The sequence below is a fragment of the Macaca nemestrina genome, chromosome 6 (genome assembly GCF_043159975.1).
Source record: "Macaca nemestrina isolate mMacNem1 chromosome 6, mMacNem.hap1, whole genome shotgun sequence".
Classification (NCBI taxonomy): domain Eukaryota; kingdom Metazoa; phylum Chordata; class Mammalia; order Primates; family Cercopithecidae; genus Macaca; species Macaca nemestrina.
Window position 1 is genome coordinate 12,104,918 of NC_092130.1, and position 22,697 is coordinate 12,127,614.

Here is a 22,697-nt window from a genome sequence, read left to right on the forward strand (position 1 = left end):
ACATAGGGGAGGTACTCAAAAAATATTTGGGGAAGGAGAGGAGAAAGGGAAAGAGGAGGGCAAGGAGATACCAATTGGTTAGTGAATTCGCAGTTTCTTAAAAAACCCTGTGAGCTTCATGGAGTCCTTGGTCCCCTAGAGATGCCAGTTGGCTTTCAGCCTGGTTAGACAGAGAACAAAATCTGGCTGCCTGGCACCTGGGGTGCCATCCCCAGAGATGCTGAAGTCAGGAGTTCTGAGGTGGGGCTTGAGACTTGAAGGGTTCCCCCACCATTTTTTATAAAAGTGAAAAATGCCAGGCACGGTGGCTCATGCCTGTAATCCCAGCCCTGTGGAAGGCCAAGGAGGGTAGATTACTTGAGCCCAGGAGTTTGAGACCAGCATGGCCAACATGGTGAAACCCTGTCTCTACAAAAAATGCAAAAATTAGCCTGGCGTGGTGGCGCACGCCTTCAGTCCCAGTTACTTGGGGGAGCTGAGACAGGAGGATTGCTTGAGCCTGGGAAACAGAGGTTACAGTGAGCTGAGATTGTGCCACTGCACTCCAGCCTGGGCGACAGAGTGAGACTCTGTCTCAAAAAAAAAAAGTAAAATCAATCAATCAATCAGTCAATTAATTAATTAAATAAAAAAAGAAAAGAAAAAGAAAAAACCAAAAACATACAGAAGTAACCCGCAAAAACAAGTAACAAGAAACTCTTCCTTCCTCACCTACTCTGCAAACCCTTAAGTTACAGGGAAGTTACTATTTCCAGTGTGCCCTCCCAGAAATGTTTTCACAGACATATCAGCAGGTACACTAACCCAGCGCACATGCATGTGCACACATAAACACATATACGTGCTGATCAAATACACACACATACACTCTACTTCATTACTAAGAAAGCATCACTTATAAACAGGATTATTCTAGATGCAACCAGGAAGGTAAACACTACCAATAAGTTATGACCCAAAGCTTTCTTTAACTTAGAATATTTATATGTACTGAAAAAGCTCAGACTTTTTTAGATATGGACTTTATTATATGACTCTCTTTTCCACATATGACAAGGAAGATAAGTGAAATGAATGAACTAAGGTATAAGATTGAGTCCCTTCTCAGTTCTGAAGCATGAGCCACTGGCAGCATTTCTTGAAAGAGAATTCTGATGATGTTTCCGTGATTCTCTTCCAAGCCACTGACAATTACTTTGAATTTTGATTCTAGCACTTTCTTGACTTCACCAGAAGATGTTAAAGAAAGTTTTTCAATAAGAACAAAGACCTGTTTGCAAATGGTTTTTCCATGGTTTTTGATGAAAACACAGAGGTGCCACAGCTATCTCGTTACCTTAACAGGAACGACATCATTTGTGCATGTGCAAGCAACGACAGCAATGGCCAACAGCATTGATAAGAGTACCTCACATTTGAAGATGTTAACAGGCAAAACAAGTTCACCTTAAAACTGATCAATTACACTGTAGGACATATACAATTTCCCTCAGCTCACTCTCAGTTGTCTTGGGGTTGCAAACTCAGATGCCAGCATGACCCAGGCAGGTAACCCAGTGAAGTAGGAAGGGTGGACTGCAGTGAACACAAGCTTTCAAAGGGTGGTCCTGGAGCAGCAGCTATTTCAATACCGTGTGGGCCAAATATTTCTATGGAACAGATAATTCCTTGAAGCCCATCTGTAAAACTCTAGTTGATGGGAGTGTATACTTTTAACTCCATTCTTTAAACATATAACCTACTGTTCTGAATCTTGCTGAATGCTCCATCATGTATCTTGGACTCCTTTCCCTATGAGCACCTGTAGCTCTACCTTAGACTTGTCAATGTCCACAAGGCACTCCACTGCATGGATGCCCCAAAATGTATCCACACAGTCCCCAGGGAGAGAGATTTGGGCTGTTTGCTGGGCCGGCGCTCTTACACACAAGGCTCAAGTGAGGACGTGGCAGGGCTGCAGTTCTGAAGCATGACTCCCTCGAGGAATGGGGAAGGGGTGGACATACTGACAACCCCAAACTGGAGAATGGCTATGTTGGTCACCCAGCTCACGTCTTGGCAGCTCAGCATTGAGGGTTCAAGGCTTCTGGGAAGGTCAGGGGAAGGACTGGTTGTAGAGGATTGTGAATGCACCAGCTCCTCTTACGGTCAGACGATTCTGCAGCTTTAGGGGAGAGGTGTGGCCAACACTTCACCCACCTCTGGCTTCCTCATTTGCAGAGCCCTGTAGGCCCCAAACCCGACTGCTGCCTGCCAACAGTCCCAAACACCCTCACTGCATCCTTCTCTCTGCTCCATGTCCCTTTTCCTCCTACAGCCCCAACCTCTTCTAGAGGTTTCCTTCTTTCAGAGGAAAGAGAAGAATGAGTGCATGTGGGATGGAGGGAGGTCTTAGCTGTATTGCCCCAGGATCACCTCCCACAACCTCTTCTCCTTCTAGCACATTCCATGCATATATGGTGGGTGCATAGAAGTAGGGGTAACAATAGTGAACTCAAGAACAACTGATTGCCAAACACTGTGTTGAGAAAACACGAGCCAATGAATCCTCATAATTCTGAAGGTGCCTTGTTAGCTCCATTTTATTGATAAGAAGAAAACTGACTCTCATAAAAGGTGAATGCCTTTGCCTAAGTTTCACAACTCATGAGTAGCCTCCCTCCACAGAACATCTCAGTTTTTCAAGGACTTCTTCCAAGGGGATGTTGCTCAGACAGCACAAGGAAACCAGAAGTTTCTTTCCTAGACAGTGCGGGTCCCAAGCCAATTGCCGAGACCCTCCTGTCCAATGCATTGCTGCATTCCTGGTGAGTGAGGGTGGCAGGGGAATGGGACCATTTCTTTTAGTAATCTTTTTTGGAATTTACATTTTTAACCAAAGCCACAGCTGCTTTTTTTTTTTTTTTTTTTTTTTGAGACAGGGTCTCACACTGTCACCCAGCCTGGAGTACAGTGGTGTGATCTCGGCTCACTGCAGCCTCCACCTCCCAGGTTCAAGCGATTCTCGTGCCTCAGCCTCCCAAGTAGCTGGGATTACAGGCGCCACCATGCCTGGCTAATTTTTGTATTTTTAGTAGAGACAGGGTTTCACCATGTTGGCCAGGCCGGTCTCAAACACCTGACCTCAGGTGATCCGCCTGCCTCCGCCTCCCAAAGTGTTAGGATTACAGGTGTGAGCTACCACGCCCGGCCAAAAGCCACAGTTTTTAAGTAATACTGCTTTCTATCATTTCACTTTCCCCTTTATCTTTCTACCCTTTGAATCACTGTTTTGCTCATTCCTTCCATTTTCATGTGCTGACCTCCCTGGCAGGGGAAGAAGCAAGGCAGGCTTTCCTAAATCCTCTTATTCCAGTGGGTCCAGGAATTTGCAGAACCCGGCAAAAAGGTTCTACCTCCAGGTTCATTAGCATGGCTTGTTAATTATAAACACTCCCCTTCCTCCCAAACGCCTAAAGCAGCAGATTAAGTTTTAACTTTTGCTGGCAGGACACCTGCTTCGGACATTCCTTCTCCCCTCACCTCCTAGGATTTACAACACAAAAGTAAACATTTACACTGGTTAAGATTTACCAAAAGGAAGTGTGGTCTGGAATGCTGCCTTTGAAGTCCTGCCTCATGAGAAGAAGGGAACCCTTTTAAACATATAAAATAAGAAAATAAGCTCACATTGCTTTTCCAAAACCTCAAAGCCTTCTAGATGCTATCCCACTTGGGCTCAGCATAACCAGGCTTTCTGTTTGTCCCTTGGGCCTTGAGGGCAGCGTATGTTAAATCCTAAGAATAACACAAAACTACAGGTCTCTGCTCAAGGTAAATTGGGTTATCAGTCAGCAGTGCAATCAAGTGGTCTCCTGGAAGCTCTTGGAGAGGACTTTCTTCCTGACCGAGATATCACCAAGGGGGAAGGAAGAAACCAAGTACTTGACAGAGGGGGAGCCACGGGGCAAGACCAACTTATCAGGACGGAAAGAGCAACAACGTACACCTGTTCGTGCCAGAAAAAGCTGATTCTCTCAAAGAGGTTTTTCTGCTTTATTGCAGGTGGATGAGGGGTGGAGCCCAGACAGCCTAAGGTGGATGCCAGCTGTGCTGACTGAGGGCATAACAGATGCTTTTGCAAACAGGGGCACCAGACACTGAGGTCATGCAAGTACTTTTGGGGAAAGGGAAGTGAAAAAACTCCCCACAGGCCAGGCGTGGTGGTTTATGCTTGTAATCTCAGCACTTTGGGAGGCGGAGGCGGGCGGATTATGAGGTCAGGAGTTCGAGACCAGCCTGGCCAATATGGTGATGAAACCCCATCTCTACTAAAAATACAAAAATTAGCCGGGCATGGTGGCGCGCCTGTAGTCCCAGCTACTTGGGAGACTGAGGCAGAATTACTTGAACCTGGGAGGCGGAGGTTGCAGTGAGCTGAGATTATGCCACTGGACTCCAGCCTGGATGACAGAGCAAGACTCCGTCTTAAAAAAAGAAAAGAAAAGAAAAAAAAAGAAAAACTCCCCACATCCACTCTAAGATTGCAGGTCAGTGGTAATGCTCTAAAAAAGAAAGGAGGAATGACTATAGTTGCGTGGCATTCCTATCCAATCAGACTCTTCACCCTCTAGATCAACCAAGAATCTTGACCATGGGGAGCAAGTCCCAAGTGCTTGTTGTTCACCAGCAAGTGAAGAAGGGGTGCACCAGGAAACAGCATCATTCATAACCCATTCTGTTCTAGCCCCTGCTGACTGCTTTACCTGATTAGCTCGCTGGTCTCTGTGACGGCCCAGTGAGGCAGATGTTATTATGCACACTTTGTGAGTGAGATCACTGAGGCCAGTTAATGCTCCCAAGGCTGCAACTTATGCCATAAGCCATCCAAGAGGCAGATGTGTTAGAGGCTGCGCTGAACTCGGACTCCTAAATTGCAAAAGGCTCAGCTCTGCTTTCTGTTAGTTGGGAGACCTTGAGCAAGATACTCAACTCTGCAGGTGTTTCTGGTCCCACTCTGTGTTGAGCAGCAGCGTTTCAGTGGGTTGCACATTTGAGGGAGAAGTCCACATCCACCCACGTGTTCTAACTTCCTGACCCACCCAGCTGAGGGTTCAGGATTTATCAGCACGAATGCAACAAATTTTGGTAAGGCTTTCCCCTCACTCCTGGGTTCCCTGTAAAGTGGGGAGAATATTCCTGCCAACATGAGCTTACATTCTCATTCGATAGCCTTTCAGAGTGGAGAAAGCAGCCAACTTAATGCTATACCACACTCAGGCTTTTGTTAAGGGAATATCTACAAGCACTGGCCTTTCATTATTCTTCAATCAAACTGAGCCCCGGCAAGGTCTCACCTTTACTTGCAGAGACAAAGCAGATTCAGAGCCCCTGGGCATTTATTCTTGCTACCTCCAGCTTCCTAGTGTCTCAAAAAGCCACAATCTCACTCAGAGGAACACCCTGGTGCTGGTTCTAAATTTGCTCCAAGGACCATAATTGCAAACCCATTTCTCTGAACTGTGAAAGCTCAATTTCCTAACTTGCCAATTGGGGATGAAACAATTTACCTTACAAGGTTTCAATGAAGAGCTAAGGAGACCCCAAAATATAAGATTCTTTCCATCATAAACATGCCTGCTCTTAAGTCCTGGAGAGCACAGTATCCGAGTGAGTCAGTATGAGACATACATGTGAAAAACAAATACAAAATACAGATCACAGGGTGAACAAATGAACCAAGAGGTAAATGAGAGAATGAAGGAAAGGAGAGGCGGAGAAGACTGGGAAGACCAATGGGGGCCCTGAGTCATGCTAAGATATTTTGGGGTTTTCTGTGAGCACTGGAGAACCATGAGCAATTTCTGAGAAGGAGAGCAATTTGCTCTGGAAAGCCCTGTGGAAGAAAATTCCAAAAGTAGTTGCAACAAGAGATTGCTGGAAAAGGATCTTGGAGCCTGGTTACCGTTAGCTGACTGTCGCAATAACCAAAGCAAGAAACGACACCTTAACTCAGACACTGGCCTGCATATGGCCAGTGCATAGTAGGGTGGGAATGAGTCAAGAGACCTCAACCACCAAAGGCTCTCAGCAGCTCTGTCCCTTCAAAAATGCAGATTTGCAAGAATAAACTTTCCCAGATGCTTATTTTTGTTCCAGGTTTCTACAAATGCGAAATAAGACTATTAGGTCCGGCCGGGTGTGGTGGCTCACACCTGTAATCCCAGCACTTTGGGAGGCCAAGGCAGGCAGATCATGAGGTCAGGAGTTCAAGACCAGCCTGTCCAACATGGTGAAACCCCGTCTCTACTAAAAATACAAAAATTAGCTGGGCGTGGTGGCATGTGCCTGTAATCCCAGCTACTTGGAAGGCTGAAGCAGGAGAATTGCTTGAACCAGGACCCAGGAGGCAGAGGATGCAGTGAGCTGAGATCGTACCACTGCACTCCAACCTGGGCTACAGAGCGAGACTCCATCTAAAAACAACAACAACAAATAAGACTATCAGGTCGGTGTCCTGAGCCACTAATTCCTATCCCTATATTCATCTTATTACCTTAAAACAAAACAAAACAAAAAATCATTGCTGTCCACTCACATTCATAGCAGCATTATTCACAAATAGCCAAAAGGTGAAAGCAACTCAAGTGTCCAACGACAGATGAGCAGAAAAACAAAATGTGATATCAACATACAATGGAATATGATTTGCCCTTAAAAAGGAAGGAAATTTTGACACAGGCTACAACATGGATGAGTCTTATGTATTATTTCACATAATGCTAAGTGAAACAACCTGTCACAAAGGACAAACACTATGGGATTTCATTTATATGAGGTATCTAGAGTAGTGAAATTCATAGAGCCAGAGATAGAAGAGTAGTTTCCAGGGGCTTGGGGCAGGCTGGAATGGGGAGTTGTTTAATGGGTGTAGGGTTCCCGTGCAGGAAGATGAAAAGAGTTCAGGAGACGGATGCTGGTGATGGTTGCACAATAACAATATACTTAATGCACTAAACTCTACCATTGAAAATGGTTACGATGATTAACTTTATGTTATGTATATTTTACCACAATATTTTAAGAAGGAAAAATCATTTCTCACATGGAATGTCAGTGCAAATGGGACTGCCTGTAAATGATGGAATTCTTTGCCCCCAGACACAGCCTATCCAGGAATCTTCTCCTCCTCTTCCAGGCAACTTTTCATTATTGCTTAAAAATTCCCCTCCCCGCTGCCCCACCTGGTGCTGACTCAGCTCCTGTCAGTATCTGAATGGCAGGAACCAGCGTGAGGGCAGACACTGCCACCTTCTTCTGTGTCCTAGGACACCTGGAGTTCCCAGAGACTGACAATGATGCCATCCACCACTCCAGGATCCCAGCCCCTGCCAACTTCAGTGAGCATGGCCCCAAGTCCCGACTGGCATCACACGTGAGCTTGGCAGGTTCCAGAAAGCTCTCTTCATGGCAAGAAGAGCTAGGGTGGGGTACCCTGTGGGAGCTGTTGGCAGGGGCTCCTATCAGAGGGTCCCAGGGTCTGCCATCTCAGAGGACAAGGAGGACACACATGGTCTCAATGCTGAGCACAGAATGAGGCCATGGAGGTCAGCTTGCTTCTGCCCACTTCTGCCCTTGCCAGCGACTCAAAGGAGATCAGGACAGGAATGAGGAAATGGCTCCATCTGTCCCGCCCCCCTGCAAAGAGCTGGAAAGCCTGCTCTACTGGATCCAGTCATTTATTCAGGTATTTGAACTCAGCCACTAGGTGTCCACACATTTAGGATGGTCATGTCTTTTTGATGAATCACCCTATTATTGTAAAAACTCTCTGTATGCCATGCTGACAGCTATTCCAATATTCTTGTGATTAGTATTGGTATGGTATATCCTTCATATCCTTTTACCTGTAACCTATGTGAGTATTTATATTTAAAGTGAACCTGTTATAGGCAGGCTATACACTTGAATCTTGTTCTTTTTTTCTACTTTTTAATTAAAGTATTTAGTCCATTTACTTTCACTGAATTATTGATATAGCTGGTTTTAAGTCTACCAACTTGCCATTTGTTGTCTATTTGTCTTACCTGTTTCTTACTTCCTTTTCCTTTCTGTTCCGCTTTAAAAAAAAAAAAAAATCATCCACAATACACCATTATTACGTTTGCTCTAAACAGTCAACTATCTTTTAAAGAAATGAAGACATTTTTAGTTTTTTCTATTGTTGATGCTCTTAATTTCTCACGTAGATCTAAGTTTCCACCTGATGTCATCTTCCTTCGGCCTGAAAAATTTATTTTATTTTATTTTTTTGAGACAGAGTCACGCTCTGTCACCCAGGCTAGAGTGCAGTGGCACAATCTCAACTCACGGCAACCTCTACCTCCTGGGTTCAAGCGATTCTCCTGCTTCAGCCTCCTGAGTAGCTGGGACTGCAGGCACGCACCACCAGCCTGGCTAATTTTTGTGTTTTTAATAGAGACAGGGTTTCCCCATGTTGGCCAGGCTGGTCTTGAACTCCTGACCTCATGATCCACTCATCTCAGCCTCCCAAAGTGCTGGGATTACAGGCATGGGCCACCACGCCCGGCCCTGACCATTTTATTTTAACATTTCTTATTGTGTAACTGTGCTAGTGATACTTTCTCTAAGCAATTTATTTTATCTGAAAATGTTTGGATTTTATCCTCATTTTAAGGATAGTTGTGGTTGGATACAGAATTGTAAGTTGACAGTATTTCTCCCTTTCAGCACCTTAGATATGTCATTCAATGATGTTTTGGCTTATATTGTCTCATCAGAGAAGTCTGCAATATTCTTATTGTTCTCCTGTATGTAATTCCTATTGTTCTCTTGTATGTTATTCCCTGGCTGATTTTAAGGTTTTTCTCATCTTTTGTTTTCAGCAGTTTGACTATGATGTATCTAGGTGTGGTTTTCCGTATGATTTTCCTGGATTTAGTGGGATTCTTGGATCTGTGGGTGATATTTTCATCAACTTTGGAATTTTTCAGCCATTATGTCTTCAAATATATTTCCTAATCTCTCTATCTCCTTTTTATGGGAATGCAAATACACATTTCTTAGACTGATTAATATGTCCCACAAATTGCTAAAGTCCTTTTATTTTTTTCAAGCTTTTCTTCCTTCTGTGCTTCAGCTTGGATACTTTTTATTTTATTTTAGACAGAGTCTCACTCTTTCTGTTGCCCAGGCTGGAATACAGTGGCACAATCGTAGCCTTATTATGAAGTTTTGACCTTGCAGATCTCCTGAGAGGATCTCAAATATTTCCAGGGATCACACTTTGGGAACTGCTGCTCTAGAAAAGTTCCAGGCTTCCTAGAATGGAAGGGGCTTAAAAGAGAAAAGAAAAACCTCCTAAGCTGACATTATGCAGAAATAACAAGAGGTATTAACTAATTACAACTGAACAACTGATTCAAAAGAAAAGGATATTGCTGGGCTGGGCACGGTGGCTCACACCTGTAATCCCAGCACTTTGGGAGGCCGAGGCAGGTGGATCACCTGAGGTCGGGAGTTTGAGACCAGCCTGACCAACATGGAGAACCCCCGTCTCTACTAAAAATACAAAATTAGCCGGGCATGGTGGCACATGCCTGTAATCCCAGCTACTCGGGAGGCTGAGGCAGGAGAATCGCTTGAACCTGGGAGGTAGAGGTTGCAGAGGGCCAAGATCGTGTCATTGCACTCCAGCCTGGGTAACAAGAGCAAAACTTCGTCTCAAAAAAAAAAAAGAAAAGAAAAAAGAAAAGGATATTGCCCTATAAGAGAAGGCAAACACTGAACCTGTCCCCCTTCAGGGAGTTGGGGAATGATTTCTTGAGGAACTAACTTTTAAGCTGGGCCCTGAGAAGCATGTTAACCAGATGAAGGCAGGAAGAGGCAGAAGTTCTTCTTTCCCTCACTACACCTGACCTTCCTGCCTTGCTAAGGAAACTGGATTAGGCTTTAAAGAAGGATCAGAGATGGAGATTATGTTCTCCCATGACATCTCCCTTAGAAGAAGAACCTGGTTCTTCCCAGACCAAGTTGGAAATCTGCTCTGGGAAGAAAAGGGGAAGCTGTAACCTAGGGTTCTTCTGATGCTCATGGAATTAACCCCAGTAGCAGAGAAGCCCGGGTATCTCTGGGATCAGGGGGATGTCCTACCAAATATGGCACTGTATGGAGGCCCAAGTGCTGAGACTCAGGGGACGCAGGCCTGAGGACAGTTATGCAGGCCCACAGGGCGCAGCGGCCTATGGTAACCCATGTAGCAACAGAAACCCTTAGCTAACTGCCGTAATTTAAGGCAATTAGGAGCCATTCATCATCCAGATGGCTATTCGCTCTAATTGTTACTGGCTGAAGGAACTATATATAGCAGCTACCTTTCCGCTCCATTCCCAGGCCTTGTTCCTGTCTTCTGGTTGCCAGTTCTGCAAACACTCACTCTTGAAACCAGACATGCCAAGTTCCAGGAGGGACATCGGACAGACACTGCCTGTGTTCTTCTTCCCCTTGACACACCCACCTTTGGGTTGTGAAAACCCACCAGGTTCCAGCTACCATCTCACTTCAACCTCCCAAGGCCTTTGCTTTACTTGAAAAAGACTAAGCAGAGAAGAAAGGCATCCAGGGAGGATGGAAGGCAGCAGATTCTGCTCTGTTCACTGGCAGTACCGACGCCCAGCACTTACCAAACACACAGTCTCACACATGCTATGGGACTTATCTCTATCAATTCATTGAGTTATCCTGGTAACCTGATGAGATTAGGTCATTTATCCCATTTTACAGACAGGAAACTGAAGCACAGAGAGGTCTTGTCACTGACTCACAGTCACCAAGTTAGTAAGGAGAGCAGACAGGATTAAAACCAGGGAATTTGGCTTCTAAGATCAGTTCCTTGAATGTTACACTCGACTGCCTCTCTAGCTTTGAACTGGCATGAGGAGTTGGCTTTTTAAAAAGCGTATGGGCTGGGTTGAGTGCTTAATGCCTATAATCCCAGCACTTTGGGAGGCCGAGCCGGTGGATCACCTGAGGTCAGGAGTTCGAAATCAACCTGGCCAACATGATGAAACACCGACTCTACTAAAAATACAAAAGTTAGCCGGGCATGGTGGCGGGCGCCTGTAATCCCAGCTACTTGGGAGGCTGAGGCACGAGAACCACTTGAATCTGGGAGGTGGCGGTTGCAGTGAGCTGAGATCGTGCTACTGCACTCCAGCCTGCGCAACAGAGCAAGAAAACTCCATCTCAAAAAAAAAAAAAGTGTATCTATAAATTCTCAACATCACTCATCACTAGGGAAATGCAAACCAAAACCACAATGAAATACCACCTCACACCCATTAGGTTGGCTACTATTAAAAGCAAAAACAAAAACAACAGTAAGTGTTGATGATGATGTGGAGAAATTGGAACCCTTCTGCACTGCTAGTGGGAATGTAAAATAGTGGAAAACAGATGGCAGTTTCTCAAAAAATCAAAAATAGAATTACCGGGCCAGGCGCAGTGGCTCATGCCAGTAATCCCAACACTATGGGAGGCCAAGGTGGGTGGACTGCTTTGAATTCAGGAGTTTAAGACCAGCCTGAGCAATGTGGCAAACCCTTGTCTCTACTAAAAATACAAAAATGAGCTGGGTGCAGTGGCTCATGCCTGTGGTCCCAACTACTTGGGAGGCTGAGGCTGGAGAATCACTTGAGCCAGGAAATAGAGGCTGCAGTAAGCTGAGATCGCACCACTGCACTCCAGCCTGAGAAAGAGACCTTGTCTCAGAAAAACAGATAAATTACCATGGGATCTAGCAATTCTCCTTCTGGGTATGTACCTAACAGAATGGAAAGCAGGGGCAACGAACACTTATTTATTTATTTATTTTTTTTTTAAATTTTTTTTTTTTTGAGGCGAAGTCTTGCTCCGTCACCCAGGCTGGAGTGCAGTGGCGTGATCTCGGCTCACTGCAAGCTCCGCCTCCCGGGTTCACGCCATTCTCCTGCCTCAGCCTCCCAAGTAGCTGGGACTACAGGTGCCCGCCACGGCGCCCGGCCAATTTTTTTCTATTTTTAGTACAGACAGGGTTTCACCGTGTTAGCCAGGATGGTCTTGATCTCCTGACCTCATGATCCGCCTGTCTCGGCCTCCCAAAGTGCTGGGATTACAGGCATGAATCACTGTATCCGGCCATATTTATTTATTTTTATTTTTTTTGAGATGAAGTCTCACTCTGTTGCCCAGGTTGGAGTGCAGTGGTGTGATCTCATCTCACTGCAACCTCTGTCTCCTGGATTCAAGTGATTCTCCTGCCTCAGCCTCCGAGGAGCTGGGATTACAGGCACCCGCCACCATGTCCAGCTAATTTTTGTATTTTTAGTAGAGATGGGGTTTCACCACGTTGGCCAGGCTGGTCTCGAACTCCTGACCTCAGGTGATCTGCCCACCTTGGTCTCCCAAAGTGCTGGGCTTACAGGCATGAGCCACTGCACCCGGCTAACACATATTTATACACGTATGTTCACAGCAGCATTGTTCACAAGAGCCAAAACGCAGAAGTAACCCAAGTATCCACCAACAGATGAACTGATTAACAAAACGTCATGTATATGTGTGTATGTATGTGTATACATTGCAACACATTGTATGTATATACATCTCACATATATTCATACAATGAAACATTATTCAGCTTTAAAAAGGAAAGAAATTCTGACACAGGCGACAACACAGATAAACCTTGAGAACATTATGCTAAGTGAAATAGCCAGTCACAGGCTGGGCGCGGTGGCTCATGCCTGTAACCCCAGCACTTTGGGAGGCCAAGGCGGGCAGATCACCTGAGGTCAGAAGTTTGAGACCAGCCTGGCCAACATGGTGAAAGCCTATCTCTACTAAAAACATAAAAATTAGCCAGGCGTGGTAGCAAGTGCCTGTAATCCCAGCTATTTGGGAGGCTGAGGCAGGAGAATAGCTTGAACCCAGGAGGTGGAAGCTGCAGTGAGCAGCCCCCAATTTTTTATAAGATTGTATAATTTTTACCAATGTACAGCTCTGTGACTTCTCATTGAACTCCAGCCTGGGCAAGAAGAGCAAAACTCCATCCCTCCCCCCCAAAAAAAGCCAGTCACAAAATGGCAAATACTGTAAGATTTCACTTATATGAGGCAGTCAGAGAAGTCAATTCATAGAGACAGAAAGTAGTTTTCAGAGTTTCAGTTTTGCAAGATGAAGAGCGTTCTAAAGCTGGATGGTGGTGATGGCTGCACAACATGAATGTAGTTAACACCACAGAGCTGTACGCTGGAAATGGTTAAAATGGTAAACCATTTTATGTTACATATATTTTGCCACAATTAAAAATACATTTTTAAAAAGTAAACTAAGAAAAGGTATCTATGTAATAGATCTCAGAACCTTTATTATTGTAATTAAGGTAAAAATTATACAATCTTATAAAAAATTGGGGGCTGATTACATTTCTGAACTTCTGGAACTGAGAGAACATTTGGAAACAGAGTAAGTGCTGTGGACTTTCCATGATCCACACGCCAAGCCAAAGAGGTGATTAGCAGGCTTACACTACTGATTTCCAATCAGAAAGTTTAAAAGAAAAATCATACTTTGTCAAAGAGAACAGCAACAAACGGCCAATAAACCCAGGAGTTACACAATAGAAGCTGAATTGTGCAGCACCCCCAGACCCTCCGGTCTCTCCAGCACCGCATTCTTGACTGCGAACGTGTTCTCAGAAAGCGAGGATTTTCGTGACGTCACCTGGCTATTGCATTGCACTGATAACACATCATTCAACACTGCGTGACCCCTCACAAAGGCAGGCAGTGCCTCTGAATGAACGTGAGGACATCTGGAAGGACATATTCTAGGAGTCATTAGCAATTAGATCTAAAGTGTCCCAGTCCACTGGCCTCTCCTTCCCACGTAATCCAGCCTTTTAATCTCTCCAGTAAGCTAGGATCCTGGGAATACTGAGGAGCAGGACTTCTTTCTCTCTGAAAAGGCCTCTGTGCTCACATTTCTAAATAGCTATAGATCCTAAGAGGGCAGAAGGCAATGGGGGAAATAGGACAGGATGCCTTGGTGGGGGAAGTCCCGGGCTCAGTGCCTGGGAACTGACAAGAAGCATGGGCCTAGAGAGTCATCGCAGCCCTGTCTACTCTGCACCCCACTACCATCCAGCCAACCCCTGGGCCACACCTCCTGTCCTCACTGTCCAACAGAGCAGGATCTGTGGGATCCGGCTGCGGGCTCCAGGAAGGAGGCAGCAACTTCCTCCAGTGCCTGAATTCCAAGCACTGCACCCTGGAGAGTGCGAGAGCTTAACTAATTCTCAAATCAGGACACACAGACAAACGCTCTGAGAAATGGCAGAGAACTCAAGGAGGGTGAGTGATGTTGCATCAACACGCGCCAAATACCTTGAGACAACGCAGCACTGGCAGGCACTCAGCTGCAGAGTCAGAGAGCCCAGACTGAAACCCCAACCCTCTTGCCAACTTGCTGTGTGACCTTGGTAAGTTCCCTAACCTCTCTGGGCCACAGCTGCCTCATCTGGAAGGTGAGGACAAGGGAAAATGTAAATGTCTATAAAATCCCTCAGTTCATGGCACCTGTCACTACTGCCAGGTGAGCTTTCCACAGCATCTAACAAGATTTTTGAACTGTATTGTCACTTTACTCTTTCTTGAATATGAAATCTTGACCAAATGATAACAATGTACTGTTTTCCTCCTGGAGGCAAATCAAGTGTAATTTGGTGAGAAGGGAAGAGAAAGGGAGTGGATTCAGAAATAACATTCTCATAAATAAAAAAGCACAAAAGAAACTCAGTAATTGACAAAATCTTGTAATACCTGACTCCCTCATGGAATCCCAGCAAATGTCAGAAGGATTCGGATACAGCCCATGTTGAACTAAAGCTGGAGTCTCCCCTTGCACCAATTCAATTCCAGAAGCGTTTGCTAGGGCCTGCTGTGCACTTAGCCCTCAGCTGCTCGGCGCTGCTGCCTACAACCCAGCCAGTCCTTTCTTTCTCTTCAAGGAACCAAGGGGTTCTGCACCTACGGCAGACGTAGAGGGCAGGCTGCCCTCACCCAGACCTCCTGGGCTGAGTCCCCTGAGGTCACAGCAGTCTGTGCTGACCCTAGAGTCTCACTAGGTCAGGCCTCCCCTTTCCAAAGCCACCCTGCCCTGAGTCAGCCCCTCAAAAACACCCCCAGCCCTCACATACATGCAGATAAGCGAGCCAGCTTCCAGGAGGCAGCCTGGACTGGTAAAGCAGGTTTCTGGTGCTCAGCTTGTTCAGAATAAGGAAATGCATTTTGTTTTTCAGAGCCAGGTGATGGGCAACGTCCTTTCGATCCCAGGCACCTGCTCTCCCTTCACTGACGCGATGAAGACAGCCTGTCTGGGCCTTCTGGTATCTTTGTTTGATTTCTGTTGGGTCAACAGTTACCGGTTTGGCAAATAGCAATTGCGAGCCTCACACAGAAAATCGTGGTCGCAAATTCTGAGAAACGCTGAGGGGGAAGGACTCTTGGGAGTTTCATGGTCCAATAGTTCTATTCTTCAGCTTCTCCTGCCTGAAAAGAGGGGGAGGCCTGAGCATTCTAGCTGCCCTGGGTTTGGGGTCAGCCCTGGGGCTGGAAAACTGTTCTTTCTTCTGTTTTTCTATAGCAGGAAGAATGTCAAGCTATGGAGTCTCCCTGAAATACAGACAGGGATCTGCGCTTCCACCAAGGACACCACAGTCCCAAACAGGTGGGCTGTGCCTCCTGCCAGCCAGAGCCTTGGCCTCTTCTTAGGTCTGATGCTCGCCCTCTGGCCCCAGACTTGACCTAGGAGTTCAGACTCACCAGGAGAGGAGTCAGAAGGTGAAAGCTTCTTAACGGGAAGCGACCATTCGTCATCCCTATTCTGTGGCCTTTCAGTTGCCGCTCAGCGCTCTTCACTTGCACTGATTCCTTTCTTAGTACCAATTACAGGCAAAACTTTGTGCTGGGCCTGGGGAGACTGGGCAGGAGGCTTCCCCATTCAGGGGAGCAGTCAGGCAGAAAGAAACTACTACTTTGTGGTAGATTCATGTTAGGAGAAAACACATATACAAGCCCCTATACAAGGTGGGACAAAGATGGCAAGGAAGGCTCCCAGGGAGAAGTGGCCCTTTAGCTGAAGTTCGCCAGGTGAGGCAGCACAGGGAGGTAGTATCAGAGCACAAGGGGCACACAGGGTTGACACAAAGGAAAGATTAAGCAAGGGGACAAAGAGAATGAGAGGTTTTCAAGATGAAGGTGTATCAGAATCATCTGGGTAGCATATTAAAAATGCAGTTCCCGGAAGCCCCACTGAGATTCTGATTCAGTAGGCTTAAGGTGGGGCCCAGGAATCTGCATTTTACAAGCTCCTCTGGGGAGTCTAAAGCAGGAAGTCTGTGGACCACACTCTGAGAAATCCTGCTTTGAAGGAATGGAAAAAAAAAAAAAAAAAAAGCTATTTGTGGCTTTGATGGAATATTGGTTTATTTTCCTGGAATGTTCCCAAAGGGACTTTGGACAGCTCACTAATGACTCGTTCTTCAGTCATGCTACACACACATACATGCCAACGTCAAACGAACTGGAAATGAATCTGGGGGGTGTCAGCAGCCTCCCTCACACTGATGGACTGAGTGTCTTCTGAGACAGGCGGGGGAGTGTTATCTCAGGAATGTGTTGGGGCAAGGTCCGTGCTTCCAATAAAATGCTGTGCACAGGTGAGCCAGGGCCTGGCGAGGGCAGCGTCCTAATCCCTGACGGGAAAGCCCTCTGGAATCTGGCCACACCTCCTTGCCACCCTCATGCCAGGAAAGGTTAGGCGCTTCCCTGGCCTCTCAGACTCTCTGCAGCCTGTGGCTGGCTCCCGCTCCCCACCGGTACCTAGTCCCACATCTGGAGCCCACCTCTGGCTTCCCAGGACTGCTCCAGGCTTAGGTTTCCCCTGGCTGGGGCCAGGGTTTATGTTCAGGGGCCCCGGCTCACCCAACCAAAGCCTTGGCCCAAAGCATCATTGTGCTAGTCCCCTCACAGCAATATTTCTTTTCTTTTCTTTTCTTTTCTTTTGAGATGGAGTTTCACTCTTGTTGCCCAGGCTTGAGTCCAATGGCAATCTCGGTTCACCACAACCTCTGCCTCCTGGGTTCAAGTGATTCTCCTGCCTCAGCCTCCCGAGTAGCTGGGATTACAGGCGTGCACCACCACACCTGGCTAATTTTGTGTTTTTAGTAGAGACGAGGTTTCTCCATGTTGGTCAGGCTGGTCTCGAACACCCAACCTCAGGTGATCCACCTGCCTTAGTGTCCCAAAATGCTGGGATCACAGGCATGAGCCACCACGCCTGGCCCCCTCACATCAATATTTCTCCCAGGCAGCTTGTGACTTACTTTGCCAGCTCAACTCCCTGCCTAGGAAACTTATTGTAGACTCCAGTTCCTCCTTGTCTTGTTTTTTTTTTTTTTTTTTTTTTTTTGAGGCGGAGTCTTGCTCTGTCGCCCAGGCTGGAGTGCAGTGGCGCGATCTCGGCTCACTGCAAGCTCCGCCTCCCGGGTTCCCGCCATTCTCCTGCCTCAGCCTCCCGAGTAGCTGGGACTACAGGCGCCGCCACCATGCCCGGCTAATTTTTTTGTATTTTTAGTGGAGACGGGGTTTCATTGTGTTAGCCAGGATGGTCTCGATCTCCTGACCTCGTGATCCGCCCGTCTCGGCCTCCCAAAGTGCTGGGATTACAGGCTTGAGCCACCGCGCCCGGCCCCTTGTCTTGTTCTTGCCTCTGTTCTCTGACGACTGGAATCCTGCCTCTGTGCTCACCACCAGTGTCTGCCAAGCCACTCCTCATTGCTTATTAGAGCCAACAGGCACTATCCTGCCATGAGTGCTCCCACCTGTGACTGGCCCTCAGCCCCCCCCCCCCCACCCACCCCCGTCCCGTGTTCTGCAGCCCTGGTGACCTCCTGCATAGCCTGAGACTGCTCTGATCTTTGGCACCTGACCTTCTTGGTAGATGCAGTGAGACCTCAGGACCTTGCATTTTCTCTGCAGGTGTGAACCCCTATCAACTGAGCTCCAACGCCCCACCCGGCTTCAATCTCTTATTTCACATGGGGCTCTGGGAATGAGCTGTGAAGCTCCTTTCTCTAGATAGTATTTATAGCTGGTTGTAAAAGTCCACTGTTTATTGATACCACAAGTATGTAGTGTGCCCTAGATCTGAACTAGAAAGAGGCACAGGCAGCCACAAAAGCAAAAAAGAAAAACAACAGAAGTAGTATTGAACGGTCAGTGCTACTCAGTGTTAACATGCGGAAGTACCTCTGGGGATCTGGTTAAAATTCACATTCTGATTCAGGGGATCTGGGGTGCAGCCAGGGATTGTGCATTTCTTTTTTTTTTTTTTTTTTTTCTTTTTTGAGACAGTCTCGCTCTGTCACCCAGGCTGGAGTGCAGTGGTGCAATCTCGGCTCACTGCAACCTCCACCTCCTGGGTTCAAGCAATTATCCTGCCTCAGTCTCCTGAGTAGCTGGGATAACAGATGCCCGCCACCATGCCTGGCTAAGTTTTGTATTTTTAGTAGAGATGAGGTTTTGCCATATTGGCCAGGCTGGTCTCAAACTCCTGAACTCAGGTGACCCACCCATCTCGGCCTCCCAAAGTTCTGGGATTACAGGCGTGAGCACTGTGCCTGGCCAGGATTCTGCATTTCTGATAAACTCCCAGGCAATGCTGATGTGCTGGTCCACGGCCCACACTTTGAGTAGCAAGAGGGTAGGAATCACACAGACAAACAGGAGTTTGCCACAGGGGTTTGAGGCAGAAACCACCAGGCCCTGTGAACTGCCATGAGCATTCAGAGCAATTTACTTTTGAAGTTCTGAGAAAATGTCCTTAGACTGGGCACAGTGGCTCATGCCTGTAATCCTTGCACTTTGTGAGGCCAAGGCGGGTGGATCACTTGAGGTCAGGACTTTGAGATCAGCTTGGTCAACAGGATGAAACCCTGTGTCCACTAAAAATACAAAATTAGCCGGGCGTGGTGGCATACGCCTGTAGTCCCAGCTACCCGAGAGGCTGAGACAGGAGAATTGCTTGAGTCTGGGAGACGGAGGTTGCAGAGATCATGCCACTGCAATCCGCCTGGGCAACAGAGCAAGACTCTCAAAAAAAAAGAATGTCCTTAGGATGCCAATCACCCATGACCTACCCTGCGTGGGCAGCTGCTGCGGTTGGCACCACATGACCCCTGATGTCTCCCGTACCAAGTGAGTCCAGCTCAAGGCTGGTTCTGTGATATTTTCAAATCAGCATCTCTCATGAGTTGTAGTGGCTGAGCTGATGGGTTAGGAGGCACAGGCTGGGGCCATGAAGTCCACTGCGGTCACCTGCAAACTAATGCTGTGATACTGTAATAACTGTTGACATTTTAAAGTATTTACGATGAGCCTTGCTTCTTGGCTAAGTGCCTTAAATAAGATAATCCATGCTTAATTCTCACAACAACCTTTCAAAGTAGATGGCAGTTTAAGAGCACAAGCTCTGGAGCCAGACAACTTGAGCTTGAATCCTGGCTTTGCCACTTCCTAGCTGTGCAACCTTAGGCACATTACTTAATCTCCCCTCTGCCCCCATGTCTTCATCTCTAAATGACGATAGTATTAGTACCTTTCTCAGAAGGTTGGTGTGATGGTTAGTTGAGCTAATAAATATAAAACTTAGAGCAGTGCTTGGCACTCAATAAAATCTTGGTTATTATTGCTTTTTTTTTTTTTTTTGAGACAGTCTCGTTCTGTCACCCAGGCTGGAGTGCAGTGGCACAATCTCGATCACTGCAACCTCTGCCTCCCAGGTTCAAGTGATTCTCCTGCCTCAGTCTTCTGAGTACTTGGGATTACAGGCATATACCACCATGCCCGGCTAATTTTTGTATTTTTGTATTTTTTTTTTTTTAGACTGAGTCTCGCTCTGTCACCCAGGCTGGAGTGCAGTGGCGTGATCTCGGCTCACTGCAACCTCTGCTTCCTGGGTTCAAGCGATTCTCCTGCCTCAGCCTCCTGAGTAGCTAGAACTACAGACACCTGCCACCACACCCAGCTAATTTTTTATATATCATTTTTAGTAGAGATGGGGTTTTGTATGTTGGCCAGGCTGGTCTTGAACTCCTGACCTCAGGTGATCCACCTGCCTTGGCCTCCCAAAGTGCTGGGATTACAGGCATGAGCCATGGTGCCTGGTCTATTATCACTCTTAGCCTTATTTTTACAAAGCAAGGGAACAGGCTCAAAGTGATTAAGCAGCTTGCCAGGGTCACACAGTTAGTAAGAGGCAGAAATGACTGATAAATGAGGGTTTTAGGAGGCAGAGGAAACCATGACATGGGTGGGCAGATATAGAGGGAGGTGTGGGGAGATGCTGCTGCCTGGGTTCCTCATGCCTCCCTGTTGCAGCCTCCGCCTGCCCAGCAGCAGGGGCCACTATTCCTTGCCTCGGATTCCTTTCCATTTGGTCTAGGAAATAATTCCTTAGAGGGATTTTGAAAAACCAAAGAGCTTCTTTCAAGAGCCATCTTGTATGGGCCTCTGTAGCCTTTGACCAGAAAGGGCCTGACTTGAAGCAGACCCCTTCCTGCTGGAAGTAGGGAGGGAGGCGGATGACGGATATCTCTTGGAGCAGGAGGCACTAGGTGCTGCCTGGGAGGGGAGGGGAGCCATCAAGGCATACAGGTAGGGCTGGGGAGCTGCAGTCCAGCAGTAAGAATGGCAAAGTGCAGGGCATGCTTGGGAACTGACACCAACCCAAGGGGGCTAGAAGCCAAGGACCAATGAAGAGAACTCAGCAACCATGGCTACCAATTATTGGCACCTGCAAGGGTGATGGGCACTCTGCAAAGTGCTTACTTTATTTATTCAGTTTAATCCTCATAAAAACTGCATGAAGTAGTGTGGTTATGTAAGAGAACCACCTTATTTCTTAGGAAATTCACACTAATGTATTCAGCAGTAAAAAACAAACAAAAAAACCCAGTATCTCCAAGTTATGTTTTTGTTTGTTTGTTTTTGTTTCTTTAAGACAGGGTCTCCCTCTGTCACCCAGGCTGGAGTGCAGTTGCACAATCACGGCTCACTGCAGCCATGACCCCCGGGGTCCAAGTGATCCTTCCACCTCAGCATTCCACAAGATGATGGAACCACAGGCATGCACTACTATGCCTGGCTAATTCTTTTATTTTTTGTACAGATGGAGGTCTCCCTATGTTGCCCAGGCTGGTCTTGAACCCCTAGGCTCAAGTTATCCTCCCACCTTGGCCTCCCAAAATGCTGGATTTACAGGCATGAGCCACTCTGTGCCCAGCCTCCAACTTACTCTTAAATGGTGTTTGTTTATACATAAATATTATATATATATCTGTAAATGATATACATTATGTGTGTATATATATATTTGGATACATTATATATACTCAGAGATATAGAAATGGTGTCTGTGTGTGTACATATATATATAAACACACAATTTAAATTGTTTATATATATAAATATATGTAATATATTCAGAAAGAATAAGAGAATACAAGGTAAATGGTCAACACACACACAAAACTGATAAATCTGGGTAAAGGGCATATGGAAATTTCTTGTACTATTTTTGAAATTTTCCTATATGTTTGAAATATCAAAATTAAAGAGACACAAAAATATTACCTGGGAAAGGTCTTCTTAAGACACTTAAAAACAGGATGAGGTAAACACTATCATTCTCATTCTTACAGATGAGGAAAGTGAGGCAAAATATGAGGTGCTTAGAAGATGAGGGTGAGACCAGCTTCCAGAAGGTCAGCAGTGTGTCCCCCAGCACCCCAAGGGGATAGGGAAGCGGGAGGGCTGGTCCGCGCTGGGTTGTGTTATACTGAGCTGGTACCTTCTCACGGTAATGGCAGAAAAGGCAAGAGGCAAAGTTGTGAGACCAGAACGGGATTCAGTTTTCGATTTGTTGTAATTTGTCGTGCTTGTCTAGACACAGAAATGATGTCCAGTGGGTACCCAGAAACAGACACCTGTGGCTTCACGGTTGAGGGCTTGGGGACACAGGACACCCCTAGGGAAAAGCAAAGAGGGAGAGGTGTCTATTTTCTACTAAGACAGAGTGAGAGGTCTCTGTTTTCTGAGAGAGAGGGAGAGTGGTCTATTTTCCACTAAGTTTCTATAGGAGTAAACAGAAAAAGAATGAGGTGTCAGAGCTTGCAAAATAAAAGGTGGCAGAACTTGGCAGCTAGATGAAGGAAGAGGGAATGGAGATGGATGTTTCTGGAAACAGGGGTTGCCTGTGGAGCGGGGGCGGGGTAGGTGGGGACCAGGTGGGAGGAAGACCTACATTCCACTATGTACCCTTTGGACCTTAACCTATGCCTATGTTGTAACCAATACAGAGTTACCTTCTAATGGTAACGGCAACAAAGGCCAGAGGCAAAGTTGTTTGAGATCAGGACTGGATTCAGTTTTTGATTTGTTGTTTGAGGTGCTTGTCTAGACACAGAAATGTCCAGTAGGTACCCAGAAGCGGGCACCTGAGGCTTCATGGCAGAGGAGGTGGTTGAGGGCTTGGGGGACACAGGACATCCCTAGGGAAAAGCAAAGAGGGAGAAGAGTGCAAAATGCCCCACCTCCTTT

General features: G+C 46.6%; 1 protein-coding gene across 7 annotated transcripts in view; it reads right to left on the reverse strand.

Moving 5' to 3' along the window:
- LOC105480821 (WW and C2 domain containing 1) overlaps window positions 1-22,697 on the reverse strand; it is a 175,174-nt gene that overhangs the window by 134,026 nt on the left and 18,451 nt on the right. The window contains exon 1 of one of the 7 annotated variants that reach the window (XM_071097772.1): window positions 15,236-15,258. The exons of the other annotated variants lie outside the window; for them this stretch is intronic. Within the exon in view, the coding sequence (XP_070953873.1) occupies window positions 15,236-15,237 (2 nt within the window). The 5' untranslated portion in view covers window positions 15,238-15,258. Of the gene's footprint in view, window positions 1-15,235; window positions 15,259-22,697 lie in introns of those variants that run through there. 7 annotated transcript variants of the gene reach the window in all.